Source organism: Mesoplodon densirostris, chromosome 14, assembly GCF_025265405.1.
Source record: "Mesoplodon densirostris isolate mMesDen1 chromosome 14, mMesDen1 primary haplotype, whole genome shotgun sequence".
Lineage (NCBI taxonomy): Eukaryota > Metazoa > Chordata > Mammalia > Artiodactyla > Ziphiidae > Mesoplodon > Mesoplodon densirostris.
The window spans coordinates 70,613,785-70,632,020 of record NC_082674.1 but is presented as its reverse complement, the minus strand read 5'-3'; the positions used below and the strand labels follow the sequence as shown (position 1 = coordinate 70,632,020).

The 18,236-nt window shown below is 50.3% G+C and overlaps 1 protein-coding gene and 1 pseudogene across 4 annotated transcripts in view; both read left to right on the top strand.

Moving 5' to 3' along the window:
• The window catches only part of NPAS2 (neuronal PAS domain protein 2), a 192,078-nt gene that overhangs the window by 131,063 nt on the left and 42,779 nt on the right, over positions 1-18,236 (top strand). For 3 of the 4 annotated variants that reach the window (XM_060117277.1, XM_060117278.1, XM_060117279.1), the window contains 3 exons: positions 2,729-2,818; positions 14,607-14,727; positions 15,723-15,836. In XM_060117277.1, the coding sequence (XP_059973260.1) occupies positions 2,729-2,818; positions 14,607-14,727; positions 15,723-15,836 (325 nt within the window). The remainder of the gene's footprint in view (positions 1-2,728; positions 2,819-14,606; positions 14,728-15,722; positions 15,837-18,236) is intronic. The other variant, XM_060117280.1, reaches the window with a different exon arrangement.
• LOC132502032 (protein Njmu-R1-like) lies at positions 871-2,275 on the top strand (annotated as a pseudogene).

The following is an 18,236-nucleotide window of genomic DNA, read 5'->3' as shown; positions in this document are numbered from 1 at the left end:
CTGCCTGAGCTTATTACGTCCTCAAAAGTTTGTGTTTGGGGAGGTGGACTTTGTTTTTAATCTCCTCTGTCTCATCCATGTGCCCAGAGAGCCAGTTGCCAGGATGACCCCATTCTCTGCTGAATAGAGTCTGAATTTTAGAAATCACCTTTCTCATGTGTCTTATGAGAGCATCATGAGCATCTGATAAGGAATCTGAAAACAAAACAGTGAGTCTGTGAGAAAACATGGATGGCCTATATCTTTTCTCTCATGAGCACCCAGAGCAGTGCATCTAGCATAGAGCAGGCACTCAGTAAAAACTTCTAAACAAATGAATTTTCCAGTTATTTTGAAATACAGTGGGCCCTCCATGTCCGTGGGTTCTGCATCCGAGGTTGGCTGAATCTGAGAATGTAGAGCTCACGGATATGGGGGCGACTCTCAGGGACTTGAGCATGCGTGGATTTTGGTGTCTGCAGGGGTCCTGGGACCAATCCCCTGTGGATACCGAGGGAGAGCTGTTCTCATGGATCTGGTTGAGTTACCCAGCACTTCCCCGTCGGTCCTTACCTTTCACTTTGGTGGATTCATGTGAATGTTCTTTACAAACACTTCCTTCAGGAGGTCTTTCTATGGCAATGGATGTAAGCAGAGGTCTACGCCAACCAGCAGGCACAGTTTTTCTTTTTTTTTAATACCTCTGTGAGGTCTGGTATCTTTTAGTAAATGTTTACCAGTGAACTCAAAGTGATATTGAGGATAGGAGGACAAGGACTGTAAAATATCGCTGACATCTTTTAATGGGTAATTGTGATATTTCTGATTCGGCCCAAAGGTACACGTATCATTAAAACTACTTAGGTACAGGGCCGTTCAGAGGCCACCGCCATGCTCCCCTCCTGGCAGGAATCGCTGGATGGGGGTGAGGGGAAGCTAGAGAGCAGCGAGGAGGGCGGCCCCACCGAGGAGCGGAGACTGAAGCCACCGCCCGGCAGCTGCTACTGTGTCTGCAGCTACCGCGGAAGCAGATGGGCACAGCAGCGCGCGGACAGCGATGGTGGAAGCCCAAGTAGCGCAGATGCAGAAACTCCCTCTGGTGATGATTTCAGCCTCTCCTTGGCGGATACTAATCTACCCTCCCAAGTGGAGGCAGAGCCGCGCAGTTTCACCGTGAAGCGTCTTTCTAAGGCAGCGGTCTTTGAAGGGCTGGGTGGTGTTTGCATGTGTGGAGCTGAGAACTCCAGGTTACAGGGTCATTTGTCACCACTGCCTTTTCCACAAGAAAAACCGCTTCCCTAAACAGCAACAACGGACTCCGGACATAACTCTTGAGTATACGGTCTGCTTTTCAGGAGGGTCTGAAAAAGGACTTGAGCGTTTCAGGCTTGAATTGGACAAGTATATTCAAGGGCTGAAAAATAACAGGATCTGTGAGGAAAGGGGTGGGGAGAACCACATACAGTCCTAGCCGAGCAGCTGTTTTGAGGATGTTGTATGCCCGATCCAAAGGGTGGCTCATCTCTTTCAGAAGAAGCTTGCCTTTCTGCTACATGCTGCTCTGAGCTATACTCCTGTTGAGGTTAAAGAATCAGATGAAGGGCTTCCCTGGTGGAGCAGTGGTTGAGAGTCCGCCTGCCGATGCGGGGGACACAGGTTTGTGCCCCGGTCCAGGAGGATCTCACATGCCGCGGAGCGGCTGGGCCCGTGAGCCATAGCTGCTGAGCCTGTGCGTCCGGAGCCTGTGCTCCGCAACGGGAGAGGCCACAGCAGTGAGAGGCCCGCGTACCACCAAAAAAAAAAAAAAAAGAATCAGATGAAAAAGCAAAAGGAGACATTCACAGGCTTCTGAGTGTGACCAGTCTCCACGGCCTTATTCACGAAGGCACCATGACGTCTCTGTGCATGGCCACCACGGAGGAGCAGCATAAGTCCGTGATCATGGACGGTCATAGCTCCCAGCCTCAGTTCCACGGCGCAGGAAGCAACTGGTCTTCTGAGGATGGAATGCAGGCTTTTTGGAATGGTGCTGACGGAGGTAACCCTTTTCTTTTCCGGCAAGTCCTGGAGAACTTTAAAGGCCGTACAAGACACAGATAATTTGAAGGGATTTATCTGGCAGGCTGAAATGAATCATTATGCTTTGTTTCGATGTTTCATGTTCCTAAAGAACTGTGGTAGTGGAGATATCCTTCTGGAGATTGTTAAAGTGGAACACGAAGAAATGCCCAAAGCCACAAGTGTGGTAGCCATCCTCAAAGGATTTATGAAAGAAGCTCCTGCCCAAAGGTTTTGATCACATGTTTTGAGATGATTATATTCTGAAGTTATGCAAGCCTTGGTGTTTGAAATTGCAGTTGTTATAACTGTCATAGGATTGCTATTTCAGATTATTTGAAACACATTCTAGATGTTTTCATTTTGTACTTTTAAGATTAAGCCTAATTAGACATTTAAAAAAAAAACGAGTTAGGTAATTTCCATGGCTAAATTCTGTTTCATGACACCAGTAGGTCCCGTTTTTCACCAAGCCTTTTTGTGCTTTACAAGCAGTTTGCCTGGACTAGACAAATTCTGTGTAAGAAACCGCCTTATGTGCCGGACAGGAAAGTGCTGTGAGGTTAGTCGTGAAAATATTTGAAGGGTTACGAAATAAAGTTGGCATCCGAACCCGGGGTCCTTGGCTTCGGTGACCCTCTCGTCCATAAAAGCACGACGGAAGAGCCTTCACCTGTTGTGTTTTCCGCAGGCATTAGACGGCTTCATCATCGCTGTGACGACGGACGGCAGCATCCTCTACGTTTCCGACAGCATCACGCCTCTCCTTGGGCATTTACCGGTGAGTTCCTGTTCTGATGGCCTTTGCCAGTACGTGTGATCCTCCTTCCTCGAGAACCATTCAGATCTCAGAGCCGGGGCGCTGCAGGTGTGCGGGAGTCTGTGTGTGACGAGGGTCAAGGAGTGCCCTCCACCAGGCCGAGGCCAAGCCTCGGAGGCTTCCTGAGGGAGGCAGGTGCAGGCCTGTGTCATCCTGGAACAAGCAAGACCTGGAACAGGGGCTGTGGTGCAGGTCCTCACCCTCCGGTGCCCCAGAAGCCGCCCAGGAGCCGTGCGCCTACGGCACAGTTAGCAGAGCTCAGAGCCTTTACGGAGGCTGACAGACACCTGCAGAGGAAGACAAGGTCCCCTGAGAGCTGCGGGAGGGATGTGCACCAGACGGCTGGGGACAGAAGGGGGTTTGGGGGTCGCTGGAGATGTAACTGAGATGCGGTAGGTTGTGACGCTTGCTGGTGGTAAGGGTTCAGTGCCAGGCATGATGGCGGGAGGGGGGCAGTGAAATACTCTGGGGAGATGTTGTTGGACCAGGAAGGACTTGAGGAAAAAGGAAGGTTTGGGCAGGAGGGCAAGCTCTGCTGTCCTGTCCTGCGGAGCCAGGTGGGGTGCGGAGGAGAGAGAGTGCCGTGAGGTCCCGGGCCCTCCCCACCATCTCCCTCCCTCCCTCCCCCTCCCTTCCCCTCCCTCCTCCTCCCTCCCCCTCCCTCCTCCTCCCTCCCCCATCTCCCTCCCTCCTTCCCCATCTCCCTCCCTCCCTCCCCCTCCCTCCCCTCCCTCCCCCATCTCCCTCCCCCATCTCCCTCCCCTCCCTCCCCCATCTCCCTCCCTCCCCCTCCCTTCCACATCTCCCTCCCTCCCACATCTCCCTCCCTCCCACATCTCCCTCCCTCCCCTCTCTCCCCCTTCCCCCCCTCTCCCTCCCCCCTCCCATCTTCCATCACACTCCCTCCTCTCAGCCTGAGCCTCACAGGCTCCCTGGTAACCCCGTCAGGATGCTCTGACTCACAGAGCAGCACCTGGCTGGTGGAGGGTCCACCTTGGAGGGCCCCTCGGAGGCGTCTGGCCAGGCTTCCATTTCCCGCCACACCATCGTTTATTCCCACAGAGACCGACCTGGAAGGAAGCTTGTACCAGGAGCACCTGTGGGACTGATTGGGCTAAAACGTCCTCTCTTCTTTCTCCTCCCAAAAAGCCCCACCAAACTGCTGAGCCCCCCACCCCTGACTCCCACACGTGGGTGGATGCACGGCCAGGACACAGATGAGGAGGGTGGCAGCTGCCCTGGGTGCCTGCTCGTAGGAAATCACTGGCTGGGTGATGCTGGAGGACCATGGTGGCCTCTCTGGAGCCGCACCTGCCTGGGAGCACTGCGGCCTTGCTGTGTGGGCAGCTCATCCCCGCTCCGCCGGCGGTGATGACCCCAGCTTCCCTAATGGCCCAGGATTCCACATCGTCCTGGGTCATTCTTTTCCTCAGAAGCCACTCCCTGCTCCCGTTGCTGCTGCAGACGATGCTGTATGTAGATCAAAACCACCATCCATGTTTTTCCTTGGTGGGTCACTGTGTGTTGTAGCCCAGAAAAGCATTTTTTACTTTGCAATGCAGATACCTTTGCATTACTGTGAATCCATCTGACCTTTGTGGTTCAGCCCATTTCCAGGGTGCACGAGGCTGGGGGTCCTCTCCTCTGAGAGCCGTCAGAAGAGGCTGGTTCTCACTCAGCCCTAAGGAGTCAGGAAAGCAGTTTCATCTTGATTTTCGTCTCCTGCTGGAGTAGTGATGAGACCCCATCAAATCAGCACGGCTTCTTTGGGCTGATCTGAGGAGGTGGGGTGCTTCTTTGGAGGGGCTTGGGTTTTGTACTGAGTGGACAGGATCAGGCAGTGCGAGGCGCTGATGGAAAGCCAACAGGTGTCCACTCCAGAATGGCCTGGGAGTGTGGCCAGAGCTGTTTGGGGAAACAGGATTTGCACTGTTCTGATTTCTACTCTTGGAATTACCTGATGACCCAGTTGCCATACATGACAGAGTGAACTAAGTAAGTTGGGAATTCTGATTTGAAATTCTGGAGCAACTTAGAATCACCTTTATGAATTATTTTCTTACTCTGGAAGGGCCAGAGAAATGGCCCTTCCAGAGTAAGAAAATGACCCCAACTCTCATTTGTCCATGCCCGACCCATTTGAATGCTTATTAAGTGCCTATCTGCGGACCCAGACACACACCGAGTCAGCCCTCACGCTCCCCAGCGGAGGTGAGGCCAGGATGGATGATCTCCACATTTAACTTCTATATACTTGTAGCTTTTACCCAAATCGTCATCTTCTTCCCCCTTTTTACTTAGGATTCGCTGTATGCTTGCTAGTGGGTGGACGAGAAACTTCCCTGGTGCCCATCACACAGCTGCCCCGTCACCTCCACTTGACAGAGGATGAGACCAAGGGGGCCCAGCCGGCAAGGAGCGGAGCAGGGCTGAGGCCAGGCCCACTGAGCGCAGAGCCCAAACTCGCCACCACTCTACCTAGTGCTTTTCTGATGCTGAGGATTTGGGTTGCCATTTAGGAATTCTGCTTTCAGTTTAGTTCACTTCAACTCAAACTTGCTTATTACTCAGTACAAGCCCAGGACCCATCCACAGACAATGCAGTGATTCAAATGGTCCATATGAGGTTCTTTTTTTTTTTTTTCTATTGGAGTATAGTTATTTACAATGTTGTGTTAGTTGCAGGTATACAGCAAAGTGAATCAGTTATACGTATACATATATCCACTCTTTTTTAGATTCTATCCCCATGTAGATCATCGGGGAGTATTGAGTAGAGTTCCCTGTGCTATACAGCAGGTTCTTATTAGTTATCTGTTTTATACATAGTAGTGTGTATATGTCCATCCCAGTCTCCCAATTTATCCCTCCCCCACCCTTTCCCCCTTGGTAACCATAAGTTTGTTTTCTACATCAGTGACTCTATCTCTGTTTTGTAGATAAGTTCATTTGTACCATTTTTTTAGACTCCACATGTAAGTGATATCATATGATATTTGTCTTTCTCTGTCAGACTTCACTCAGTATGACAGTCTCTGGGTCCATCCATGTCACTGCAAATGGCATTCATTCTTTTTTATGACTGAGTAGTGTTGCATTGTATATATACCACATCTTCTTTAACCATTCCTCTGTTGATGGACATTTAAATTGTTTCCAGGTCTTGGCTATTGTAAATAGTGGGGCAATGAACATTGGGATGCATGTATCTTTTCAAATTATAGTTTTTTCCGGGTGTATGCCCAGGAGTGGGATTGCTGGGTCATGTGGTAGCTCTATTTTTAGATTTTTAAAGGAGCCTCCATACTGTTTTCCATAGTGGCTGTACCAATTTATATTCCCACCAACGGTGTAGGAGAAGTTCAACACAAGTTGAACACAAGTTCCCCCCACCCCCCCAAAAAAAAAATCTAAGACACAGAGTGACTATAAAGTTGGAGAAATCTACTCACCAAAAAAATACCTCTGTGTAGTGCTGTTTCTCCAAGTAAAAGCTCTGGCTGGAAGTACAAGGTCAAAGGGGACAGTGGGCCCTTTTCTCTACATCCTCTCCAGCATTTATTGTTTGTAGATTTTTTTTTTGATGATGGCCATTCTGACTGGTGTGAGGTGATACCTCATTGTAGTTTTGATTTGCATTTCTCTAATAATTAGTGATGTTGAGTATCTTTTCATGTGTCTCTTGGCCATCTCTATGTCTTCTTTGGAGAAATGTCTGTTTAGATCTTGCGCCCATTTTTTGATTGGGTTGTTTGTTTTTTTGATATTGAGTTGCATGAGCTGTTTGTATATTTTGGAGATTAATCCCTTGTCAGTCGCTTCATTTGCAAATCCATGTGAGATTCTTTAAACCTTAAGGGTTTGCAATTTTGTTGAGAGATTTCATCTGTTAAGCCATTAAAGACTAATAAAAAGGTAGCCAATATTTATTGAGCATTTACTATGTACCAGGCACTATTAAGAGTCCCTTCTATGCATTAATATGGTTAAAGCACTTAGAAGGTCCATTCTCCTTATACTTACTGGTCCTTATGATGACTCTATGAAATAGGTACTTACTCCTCTTCACAGATGAGAAGACCAAGGCACAGAGCAGCTGAGGTCCCACAGCCAGCACGTGGTGGGGCTGGGATTTGAACTCGGACACTTTGACCCCAGAACTTGGTGCTTACCCACCACTCAGACATCTACATGTGACAGAGTGCAGCTGAATGCTCTCTGGTGGGGTGGGTGTTGAGCAGAGGTAGGATGAGGACCTGGAAGGCAATGTCCTGTCTCGTGGAAGAGGCAGCCATCAATTGAGGCATGGCCAGCAGAGACAGCGGGCTGGGGCCAGGAGGCCAAGGACCTCACAGTAGCAGGGACGCCCCCTGTTGGCATCACGGGCTGGCATGCCAGGCGTTGGGTCCCACCGCGCCCTGTGTGGCCTGGGTTTGGGGGACCATTGGCGATTGGGGGGCTGGGGGAAGAGCAGCAAGAATTCCTTTCTTCTAAGTCTGTCAAAAGTATCAGTATCTCTCTGTGTGTCCTTCCTACCGCTAGAAACTCAGACACTCCAAAATTCACACGATAGATTTTTGTACAGCAATTTCCTGATGAAAGTTCCTAGAACTTTCTTTTCCAGTTTGACAGAGAAAAGCAAGAAGAAAATAGCTCAAAGCAGAAAATGATTTTAAGGGAAAGTCAAAACTTATCCGTGGTGGTGACGCCAACACATTTTGGCATCTAGAATTAACATAGGCGGTCAAGGCAGAGACCTGGGCTGGCAGATGAGCGTGCTGATGAGGACCGGGGGCTCAAGGGGCTTCTGCATGAAAACCTTTCAGGAAAAAGATCCAAGGGGCGAGCATCACATGCCTTGGACATAATTGGGAAAGAGTATGGCTGAGCCAAATGCCACCCACAGCGGGCACAGTCTGTGCTTCCTGTTTGGACGTTGGTTTTTTAGAAAATTTAACTTCCCGGGTTGCTTTTCGGATCTGTTAATGAACGCGATGTTGGCCTAAGGAGCTGGATCACACTTCGCTCGTCAGGCAGAAGCCCTGTCCCCAGCCCCGAGCAGATACCCACGTGCCCGAATGCTCACTGAATAAGGCACTGGGTTTGCAAGTGGGGCTCCTGCATCGAGAGCAGTTGCAAACAGCTTGGCACAAGTGGGCAGTGCCTCCGAAGTGAGAAATACAGGCGTGGATAACACAACTTCCCCCCACCCCCCCAAAAAAAATCTAAGGCACAGAGTGACTATAAAGTTGGAGAAATCTACTCACCAAAAAAATACCTCTGTGTAATGCTGTTTCTCCAAGTAAAAGCTCTGGCTGGAAGTACAAGGTCAAAGGGGACAGTGGGCCAAGTTTCTGGGGCAGGGGTCCCAGCAGGGAGAAGAGGTTACAGAGGAGGAAGACAGAGCGCCTGGCTTATGATACCATAAAATGCAGCAGCAAGTCCCTGGCCGCACAGGGCTTTCCAGGAAGGATCCCTCTGCCCTCCGTCACCCACCTGTCCTCACCTGCTGGGAGAACCCACCTGGTCCAGGTCAGCTTGTTGGAGGTGGCTTCATGTCAGGGTGGACCTGGGTGGATGCTCTGTCTAGGAGGGGCCCCAATAGGGAGGTGTGGCTGCAGCTCAGGGTTGATCACAGGTTAAAAGGGTCCAGGTTGCCAGTTAGATTTGTTTGATTTTTATGTGCCTTTTGATCTTTCTGTATCATACCTGCAGCACTATGTATAAAACGTAGGTTCCATTTTAAAGCTAATGATAAGGTGAGGTAGGCATACATGTCGCTGTCACCAAGGGTATGAAACAGAGCATGACCAGGCCCGCAGAAGCTCCTGTCTGCTCCTTTCCCACCACACCACCCCCTTCCGCCTAGAGATGACCATTTCCACATCATCGTGTCCTTGTTTCTCTCTGCAATTTTGCCAACTTTTAATTCATCGTTAATCACTGTAATTTAGTATGACCTTTGGCTTAACTTTATGTAAACAGAGTCATAGGAAGTGTACTCTGGTGACCTCTCCTTTCGCCCAGCTTTGCTAAGGGATTCGTCGTCTCACACCGTCCAGAGTAGCTGTCGTTGGCTTGTCCTCATGGCTGTAGGCACGTGCTACCATCCCTGCCCCCAGGCCAGTGTGGAACTCTGAGAGGGTGTGTCTGTGGATGTCTGTATGTATTTCCTGATGAACATTTGCAAGCATCCTCCAGAGAGCTGACTGTGTGTAAGATCGCTGGGTTGTGGGGTAGGAACCCGTCACCCTTACTAGGTGATACCGAGTTGTTACCATGGTGATGGCACCACTCCACCATCCAGCAGCGGGGTGGAGAGTTCCACCTCCTCCATTTCACCAGAACTTGGTGTTGTGAGAATTGTCAGTTTTTGTCAACCTAGCCTGCGAAGGCATCTCATGGAGTCTTGATTTGCTTTTCTCCCAGTTGCTGGTGTGACTGAGTGTCTTTGCATAGTTTGTCGGCCATTTGGATTTCCTTTTTCTATGAAATGCTCTTTCAGGTATTTTGCCGTTCTCCTACTGGATTGTCTGGGTCTTTTGTGTAATGATTTGTAAGCGTTCTTTCCACGCTAGTCCTCTGTTGGGTATGGTTTTAATCACCTCCTTGTCACTCTGCCCTAGGGTGACAGGGATGGCCAAACACACAACAGCCGATACTGGACAGGTGAGACGGTGTATCAACTGACGGTGTATTAATCACATGTACTTACAGCCCCAGGGAGGAGTGTACCGCATGCCATGCAGGGACGCACGGGGGCTGCACTTGGGAGCAGAGTGAACAGGAAGGGGTGGTGTGGTAGTAGCAAGGGGGTGGGGTGACCCCTGGTTCCCACAGAGGATGTGATTGGCTGGCAGGGCACTGAAACCCACTTGCAGGATGAACAGTAACTGTGCCTGGTTCTCTCCACCCCCAACAGTAAGGAGGCTTGTTTAGCTAGGGGACCTTATCAGTGGCAAGAAGGAACTTTCTGTTAGAGTGGGGAGGAGGATTTTGGTTGGTCCAGTCAAGGCCCTCTTGATTTTGCCAAATGCCAAGGCAGCATATCACACTGACCCTTCATTCCAGGCTTATACCACAGGTCTGTGGGTCGCAAATATCTGATCTCGCTTTGTGGTTTGCCTTTCCCTCTCTTTAGGGTCATTTGATGAACAGAGAGGGTCTTTAGAGTTGGTCCTTTTTCTTTTTTTCTTTTTTTTTTTTTGCGGTACGCGGGCCTCTCACTGTTGTGGCCTCTCCTGTTGCAGAGCACAGGCTCCGGATGCGCAAGCTCAGCAGCCGTGGCTTACGGGCCCAGCCGCTCCGCAGCATGTGGGATCTTCCCGGACCGGGGCATGAACCCGTGTCCGCTGCATCGGCAGGCGGACTCTCAACCACTGCGCCACCAGGGAAGCCCATAGAGTTGGTCCTTTTTCTACCTGAATTCATTCTTCACTCCTCCCGGCTTGAAGCTATTCTCCATACTGTCTTCGGAAAGCATTCCTCTTTGGCTGTCAGTTTGATTCTGAGTCTAAACTGAATCAAAGCAGATCACGTATGCCTCCCATGCCCTGGTCGTGCGGGAGCCCAGGGTCCTCTCTGCTTGCTGAGCCCAGTACTGCCTCTTTTTTTTTTTTTTTTTTCTTTTTGCGGTATGCGGGCCTCTCACTGTTGTGGCCTCTCCCGCCGCGGAGCACAGGCTCCGGATGCGCAGGCCCAGCGGCCATGGCCCACGGGCCCAGCCGCTCCGCGGCATATGGGATCCTCCCAGACCGGGGCACGAACCTGTATCCCCTGCATCGGCAGGCGGACTCTCAACCACTGCGCCACCAGGGAGGCCCCTCAGTACTGCCTCTTAACAAGAGGCTTCTCACCGACCCCCCTTCTAATTGTGGCCGACACAGACCTCCAGTCAGACTTGCCGGGGCCCCTTGGGGACATTCTGAACTGGATGTCCACACAGCCCACTTCCAGCTCAGCCGGCCAGTCTGTGGACTCCTGTGCAGGCTCATTTAACTTTGCTGGTGCGACTGCACTGGTGCTGTGGGTTCAAAAGACAGAGAGAGGAATATGCTTCCTTTCTGTTCACATCCTCCCCAGGCTGTCCCAGGGCCTCCAGAGAAAAGGTAGGAGAAGTGCCGCTGGGGATTTAGAGCAGGCATTTAGTGCGAAACTCAGAAAGGGGCCAGATTCTTGACAAAGTAGCCAAGGGCATAGCAATAAGTTTGGATGGAGAACCTCCTGCCTCCAGCAGGTAACTGATGTTTCTGATAAGGTGATTCCGCTGTGAGGATGGTGCCTTCCCTCCCTTGTCTCTGTAATTGCCATGATTTTAATAAACAGAGCTCAGCGCATTCAAGGGACAGTTCAGTTGCAGGTATAATTTACTTTCCTGTAAGCACTAGGGTTTAAATTCTCAAAAAATCATTGTTCATGTTGGTTTCCAGCACATGGAAATGGCCTGATAGGAGTATAATAGCAAAGGCACAGAAAGAGCTTGCTGTTTGCCAAGTGTGTTCTGAGCCCTCCCCGTGTGTCAACTCATAATCCTCATGACCCCCGCCTCCCTCCAGTGTCCGTCTTTATTCTGTGCAGAACTTGTCACCTGAGATGCCCTGTGACCTGCCAGCCGTGTCCCACAGGGGCAGCGAGGCCAGGCGGCCCCCCACCCTGCGCTCTGACACCCCCTCCGTCAGGGAAGTGGGCTTCTGACGGGTCCTCCGAGAAAAGACCATGTGGTGACGGAGTTAGCATTTTCAAGTATCTGAAATGTCTTAAAGAAGAGAGAGTACTGTCATGTGTGAGCATTAGTCATGTTCTAAAAAACTAAAGGGATTGGGCTTAAAATAAAGTCAAGAACATCAGAAGGAACTTGGAGAAAGCCAGCATGAGAAAATGGTAGCACAGCTAGTTGGGGGGGATTGCAGAGTCTCTGTCCACAGAGATCAAAACAGGTGCATCCAAGCAGGGAGCCTGGGGACCCCCAGAGCCCCTGTTTCCACTCCTGCCCTGCCTTCCTCAGCCACCAAGCACATGCTTGCAGTCCTGGATCCGTGGCTGCAGGAGGAGAGGGACCTGCCCTCTTTGCTGTGCTTCCTTCCGGTGCCGGAAGCCATGGCTGGCACACGGCACCCTGAGCTGGTGTCAGTTGGATGGTGGTGTTGGCTGAGTCGTCTGGCCGCGGCCCCTTCCTCTGTGTCTCCGCTTCCCTGGACCCGTTCAGACTTCGACCACCTCTAGCCTGGCTCCTGTGCCCCCTTCCTCCCCAGGCCACTAGAGGGTCCGAAATACAGGTACAGTCCTGCCCACCTTCCTCCACGTACCCCAGCGGGTCCCCTGGCACACGAGCTCAGCCTTGACTCCTCTGTGGGCCGCTAGCCCCGAGCCCTACTGTCCTTCCCCACTTGTCCCCTCACCCACCGTGCTGTCAGGGCTCCCACCCTTACCCCCATCCCCACTTCTGTGTGGGCGGTGCCCCTGCCTGGAGCACCCAGGCTGCCTGGCAGACACCGCCTTGTCTCCAGACATCCCCCGCCGCAAGGATCCCTCCCCATGGGAACTGTCCCTGGGAGGCTCCCCTACCCCGTCGTTTTGGATTCTGCACCCCACGCTCAGAGTTCTCCAGGCGCCTGGTTTTTACTTCCATCGTAGCACTTGCCATGTCGTTCTTTCAGTTCATCAACATGTTTTTCTTGAAGGCCAAGCACCATCCGATGTCAGGGGTACAGGGGTGAGGCAGGCAGGGGACACACGTTATCATGGGAAAGAACAGGAAAACCTGGAGTTGTTTCCTACATGGTTAATGAACCCCTATCACGACTGGCATTTGCCCTGCGCCCTTGTATCGGCAGCTGACTCAAAGCAGCTCGTGTCACCCTCGCAGCCTCGTCATCTTCCCGTCAAGCAGAGTGCAGTTTGGAGGGCAGAGCTGGCACTCACACTGCACCTCCAGGGCTCTCACCTGCCTCGCCGGCCCTCCCAGGGCTTACTGCATGCTCACAGATGTGCCCTTCCCCAGTGGATACAGATGACACGGGCGCAGCAGCCAGAGGAGCAGGGGCAGTGGTCCTGTCCTGGGTGAGGGGCTGTCAGGGCTGCTTTCTCAGAGGAAAGGACTTCAAAGCCAGGACCTGAAGGCAGCATGGGAGTTACTGAGCACAAGCAGAGGGTGCAGAATGCTGCAGCCTGAGGGTGCAGCCTGAGGGGTGGCCCAGAGGAAGAGTAAAGCTGGCAACCCGGAGAAAAGGCAGTTTGGAGGGCTGGAGAAGGGCTGGGAGCGCAGACTGTGCTGTGCTGAGCCCAACTAGTGAACTGGGGAGCTTAGGCTTCATGCCAGGAGCAGCTGGAAGCCCACGAAAGTTTGTTTAGCAGAGTTCATTTACAATGTTGTGTTCATTGGCAAGGTGGTGACTTGGTCTGATACGAGGCTGCTGGCAGAGAGCAAATTGGACAGAGACGAAAGGTGATGTGGGAAGGCCAGTTTGGCCAGTTCACTGCCCAGAGGACATGATGGCCTGGACTAGGGTAGAGGCCAGAGGAAAAGGAGTGAATGGATCTGAGAGAGTTCGAGGAAGGAAAGTCTCACAGCACTGGGACACTGTTTGCATGTGAAGACGACAGGGAGAGGTCAAGGATGCCAGCTGGGTGTCGGGTATGGGCAGGTGACCGCTTGACAACACCACACGTGGGGACAGAGAACACAGCGGGGGGAGGAGATAATGAGGACATTGGGGGTGTATGTGGATCTGGGGTCCCCAAGTACATCTGGGAGGCAGATGGGATGTGAAGCCAGGACACCCAAGAGCGAGTTGCCTTGGCGTGCAGATGAAAGGGTGTGCACAGACGGTGTTTGAAGCTGTAGGAGGGGGTGAGTTTATTGAGGGATAGAGAAGTGCCTGTCTCCTCTCTCCCCACCATGATCTCCAATCTGCTCCGTCCAGTATGGGAGCCACCGGCCACATGTGGTGATTTAAATTTCAATTAAAATAATTAAAATTAAATACAATTAAAAATTCTGTCTTCAGGGACTTCCCTGGCAGTCCAGTGGTTAGGACTCGGTGCTTCCACTGTCGGGGCCCAGGTTCAATCCCTGATGGGGAAACTAAGAATCCTACAAGCTGTGCGGTGCGGCTAAAAAAAAAAAAAAAAAAAAAAATTCAGTCACACGAGCCCGGTTTCAGGTGCTCTGAAGCCATGTGGCTGGTGGCTTCCCTAACGGCCCGTGCAGGTTACAGACCATTTCCATCATCACAGACCCTTCTGTTGGATGACACTGAGTCTGGACTCCATTGTATTTATTTTGTGTCCACGGGTGCCCAGGTCCTCAGAAAAAATGTACAATTCCTTTGATTAGAGACCTTTAGAAGTAAACAGTCAGCCGTTTGCTGGCCTAGAGGTTGGAAAAGGAACCCATGGGCTCTTCAGGGGCCTTGATGTGCGTGGTTGGCCTCGAGCTGGGGCTCCCCGCCAGCCATGCCGCCCCAGCCAGAACACTGGGGTGTTGTCAGCACACGAGGCTCCAATGCGTGTTTGTCTGGCTTGAGTCTTAGTTCCTTCTCAGGCCCACAGGCAATAACACGTTTGCGTTTGAACAGGTAAACCCTTTTAAATTACAATTCAAAGTTACAGAATCTTCACAGAAAGTCAGATCTGGAACTTCTCATTTCAGAAACCAGTTCTGAATTGTCACGAAGTTTCAGGTTTTGCTTTTGCTTTTATTTTTCGTCTTTGTGGAATGTGTGCCTTGGTTCTTTCTTTTCTTTTCCAGTCGGATGTCACGGATCAGAATTTGTTACGTTTCCTTCCAGAACAAGAACACTCAGAAGTCTACAAAATGCTTTCTTCCCATATGCTTGTGGCGGACTCCCCCTCCCCAGAACACTTAAAATGTAAGTTTAACTTCACTGGTTTTACGAGATAGAAAGACGAGAATGTCACTTTTGAAAGGAGGTTAGAATGAATTAAGAAGGGAGGACTAATTTTAAAAATAATTTTCCTTGTGACTCAGAACATTTCCAAGATCCTTAGAGGTATATTTTAAGTTCAAAGCTAAAACCGGAGTTTGGAATATGGAAGACGTTGAACTTTTATGCGGAAAATTTTAAAGCACAGAGCTTAAGAATAATAACTTGTTTTGCATGTAATACAAGAGATCCCTTTTTTTTTCCACATGAGAGCCTTTTAGTAATAAAGGGTACAAAAATAAGTGAATAATCTGCGTATTTTGGAGGACACTATGAGGCTAGATTTGTATTTACGACACTAAGTAACCAACTAAAAGCTGAATAATTAGGTCAAAACTCCAAATTCTCTTCTGAGGCTGTCATCTGGTTATTTATATACATTTGCAGGGTTTATGGATTTTTAAGTTTTTGTCAAAATTGGTGACCTGGATAGAATGCTGGTCTGGTCATTTAATGAAACATGTATTTTGATGGCAGTGGCAAAGGTGCCTTGTACTTATTCAAGCCTTAGCCCATTTTCCCTGAATAATGTGTCCCATTGTACATCTGATTTTCCTTCAGAGCAAAGTGGAAAGATTAAATTAAAGAGAGCAGCTCTATCTGAGCAGCTTTATTTTAATATACAGTATGAAAACAACCAGAACTAATTAAGGCCGACAGAACCAACCGCAGACATCTGTGAGCAAATTAAGACTAATCGGGTCCGAGTATGGAATGCAAAACATCTATAAACTACGGAGGGGGGAAAACCTGTGTTGCAAAGGTTATAAAACCACGTCTGAAAGTCAGTCATAATGAGAGAAATAGCCCGGCCATGTGTTGACCAAACCCTGTGAGTTTCACAAGATGCGGCTTGTTTAGTCTAGAATCAGTGTAATGCTCTCATTCCCTGTTTCTCGTTTTTTCCTTTAATGACCCAGCTGACAACGATTTAGAGTTTTATTGCCATCTTCTCAGAGGCAGCTTGAACCCAAAGGAATTTCCAACCTACGAATACATAAAATTTGTAGGAAATTTTCGCTCTTACAACAATGGTAAGTGTTCATTGTCGTATGATTGTGGCAGTGGCTTTTCTCATGCAAACGTGCACGCAGGGGTGGGAGAGAGGGGCGCATATGTGCTTTTCATATTTGCATTTGGATTTCTGTGTTCCCAAGATGTGTTTTTTGTGCTCTTAAATGGTATCTCCCATTCGGGAAGAACACGCATCCCCACCTGTTTATGCCAGCACGTGAAGTCCCACTGAGAGGCACCTTATTCATTTATTTATTTTCAGGCTAATGGAATATGCTGTGAGAAAAAACTTACGGTTAATAAAGAACAGGCTCAGCCTACACACAGCCAAACAGGGCTTCATTGTGACATGAAGATCCCTAACCTTGGCTTCTGCATTTTTTTTTTTCCTGTACGCGGGCCTCTCACCGCTGTGGCCCCTCCCGTCGTGGAGCACCAGGCTCCGGACGCGCAGGCTCAGCGGCCATGGCTCACGGGCCCAGCCGCTCCGCGGCAGGTGGGATCTTCCCGGACGGGGGCACGAACCCATGTCCCCTGCATCGGCAGGCGGACTCTCAACCGCTGTGCCACCAGGGAAGCCCATCCGTTTTACTTTTGACCCAGGCAAAATGGGGATGCAGGCCTGATGCCAGAGATTCAGAAACACAAGTCCCAACACGTAGCCCCACTGGGGAGCCCGGCACAGAGTGGCCAGTCCTCAAAACCCAACACAAAACACCTAACTTTGAAAGCTCTAACATTTCATAAAATAGCAAAGATGGGGCAGGGGGAAGAGAAGGAAGTGTTGACAGAGAATGGTAGAAAGAGAGAAAAGGGAAGGAGAAAAAATGGCAAAAGGAAACAAATACAGAAAGGTGAGACACGGGAAGGAGGGGGTGGGCCAGTGGGTGACACAAGGGAGTGGATGCTGGCAGCTGACTTGTGCTGCTTCGCTTGCTGTTGTTTAACTCTGAACCCACGGTCCAGTCTATTACCCCCGTCGAATGAGTCCCAGAGTTTCCATTAGAAGCAGCCAAAGTAATGGCACTGAGTCCTAATGACGGTCCCTGTTGTATGTTATTTGCGTACATATACATGCTTTGCTTAAGAGGCTCCAACTATTTGCTAAACAGCATGATCCTCCAGGACCAGCGTTCAGGGCTGATGTCTGGATGATGGGCTCCCTGGCCAACTCGGGGCCCCTTGCGGAAGCTCCCCACCTAGGGCTCGGGGTGCCCGAGTGGTTGGGAGTGGTGGCAGGTCATCCTTCCCAAGGGGGCCCCTAAATCTGGGCAAATCGGGATGAAGCCAAGACCTGCCTGTGTCTAATCCGACTCATTTGAGAGGCTTTCCTGAACCTCATGAGACACGTGTGTAATGAACCACACAACTGAGTAAAGAAACTGACCTAAGGGGTACCTCGTGGAAAACTCAATGTGGTGCCAGCCCGGTGCTGTGGTTCCCTGGGTGAGGCAGCCTGTTACAATGCAGATTCTCAGATGTGCCTGGAAGATTCTAGTGCAGCCCACCTGAGGGTGCAGCTGGGACTGAGCAGTTGGAAAAGAACCTAGGGGTTCTGATGCAAAGGATCGTGGACTTTGAGAAACACTGCCCCATTGTAATACTACATGGCATTCCATAGGAATTTTAATGACATTCCTCTTGCTTATGGTGCCGGGCACCTCTATCCTTGAATTAATATAAGCAGTGGTTTGGAATTTGCTTAAAATGTGTACCATGGGGCTTCCCTGGTGGCGCAGTGGTTGGGAGTCTGTCTGCCGGTGTGGGCGACACAGGTTCGTGCCCTGGTCCGGGAAGATACCACATGCCGCGGAGTGGCTGGGCCCGTGAGCCATGGCTGCTGGGCCTGCGTGTCCAGAGCCTGTGCTCCGCGGCGGGAGGGGCCGCAGAGGTGGGAGGCCTGCGTACCGCAAAAGAAAAAAAAAATGTGTACCGTGGCCATAATGCCAGCTGCTGGGGTAGCAGCCTATCCCAGTTGGCCGCATGCAAGGAAGGGTCCCCAAAGTGCCGAGACTGTGGGAATTATGGGATGCTGCTCCCACGTGTCTCCGTGACAACAGCACACGTACTTAATAAAGGGTACCGGGTTGTGATTGGCTGGTGAGCAGCATTATCCTGTGAATGTACATTTCCACGACTCTCATTAAGATTCTACTGAACGTTGCTTTGAAGCTTCCTGTCTTTTATCACGTTTTAGAGGATTTCAAGGAAATAGTCAGGCTTCATTGTGAATACCTGAGACTTTTTTTTTAAACCCAGCAAGGCTTTATTTTCTCTTCAAGTTGAGACAATGTTTGTTTGCCTGAAAGAATGTGTAGAAGTTATGTGTGATTTTTTTTTTTGGTGGGGGGAACTGTTACTGCTATAAGCACACAGCATTGAAAGTGGAAATTTTAAAACGAAGAGTTTAAAACCAGAGT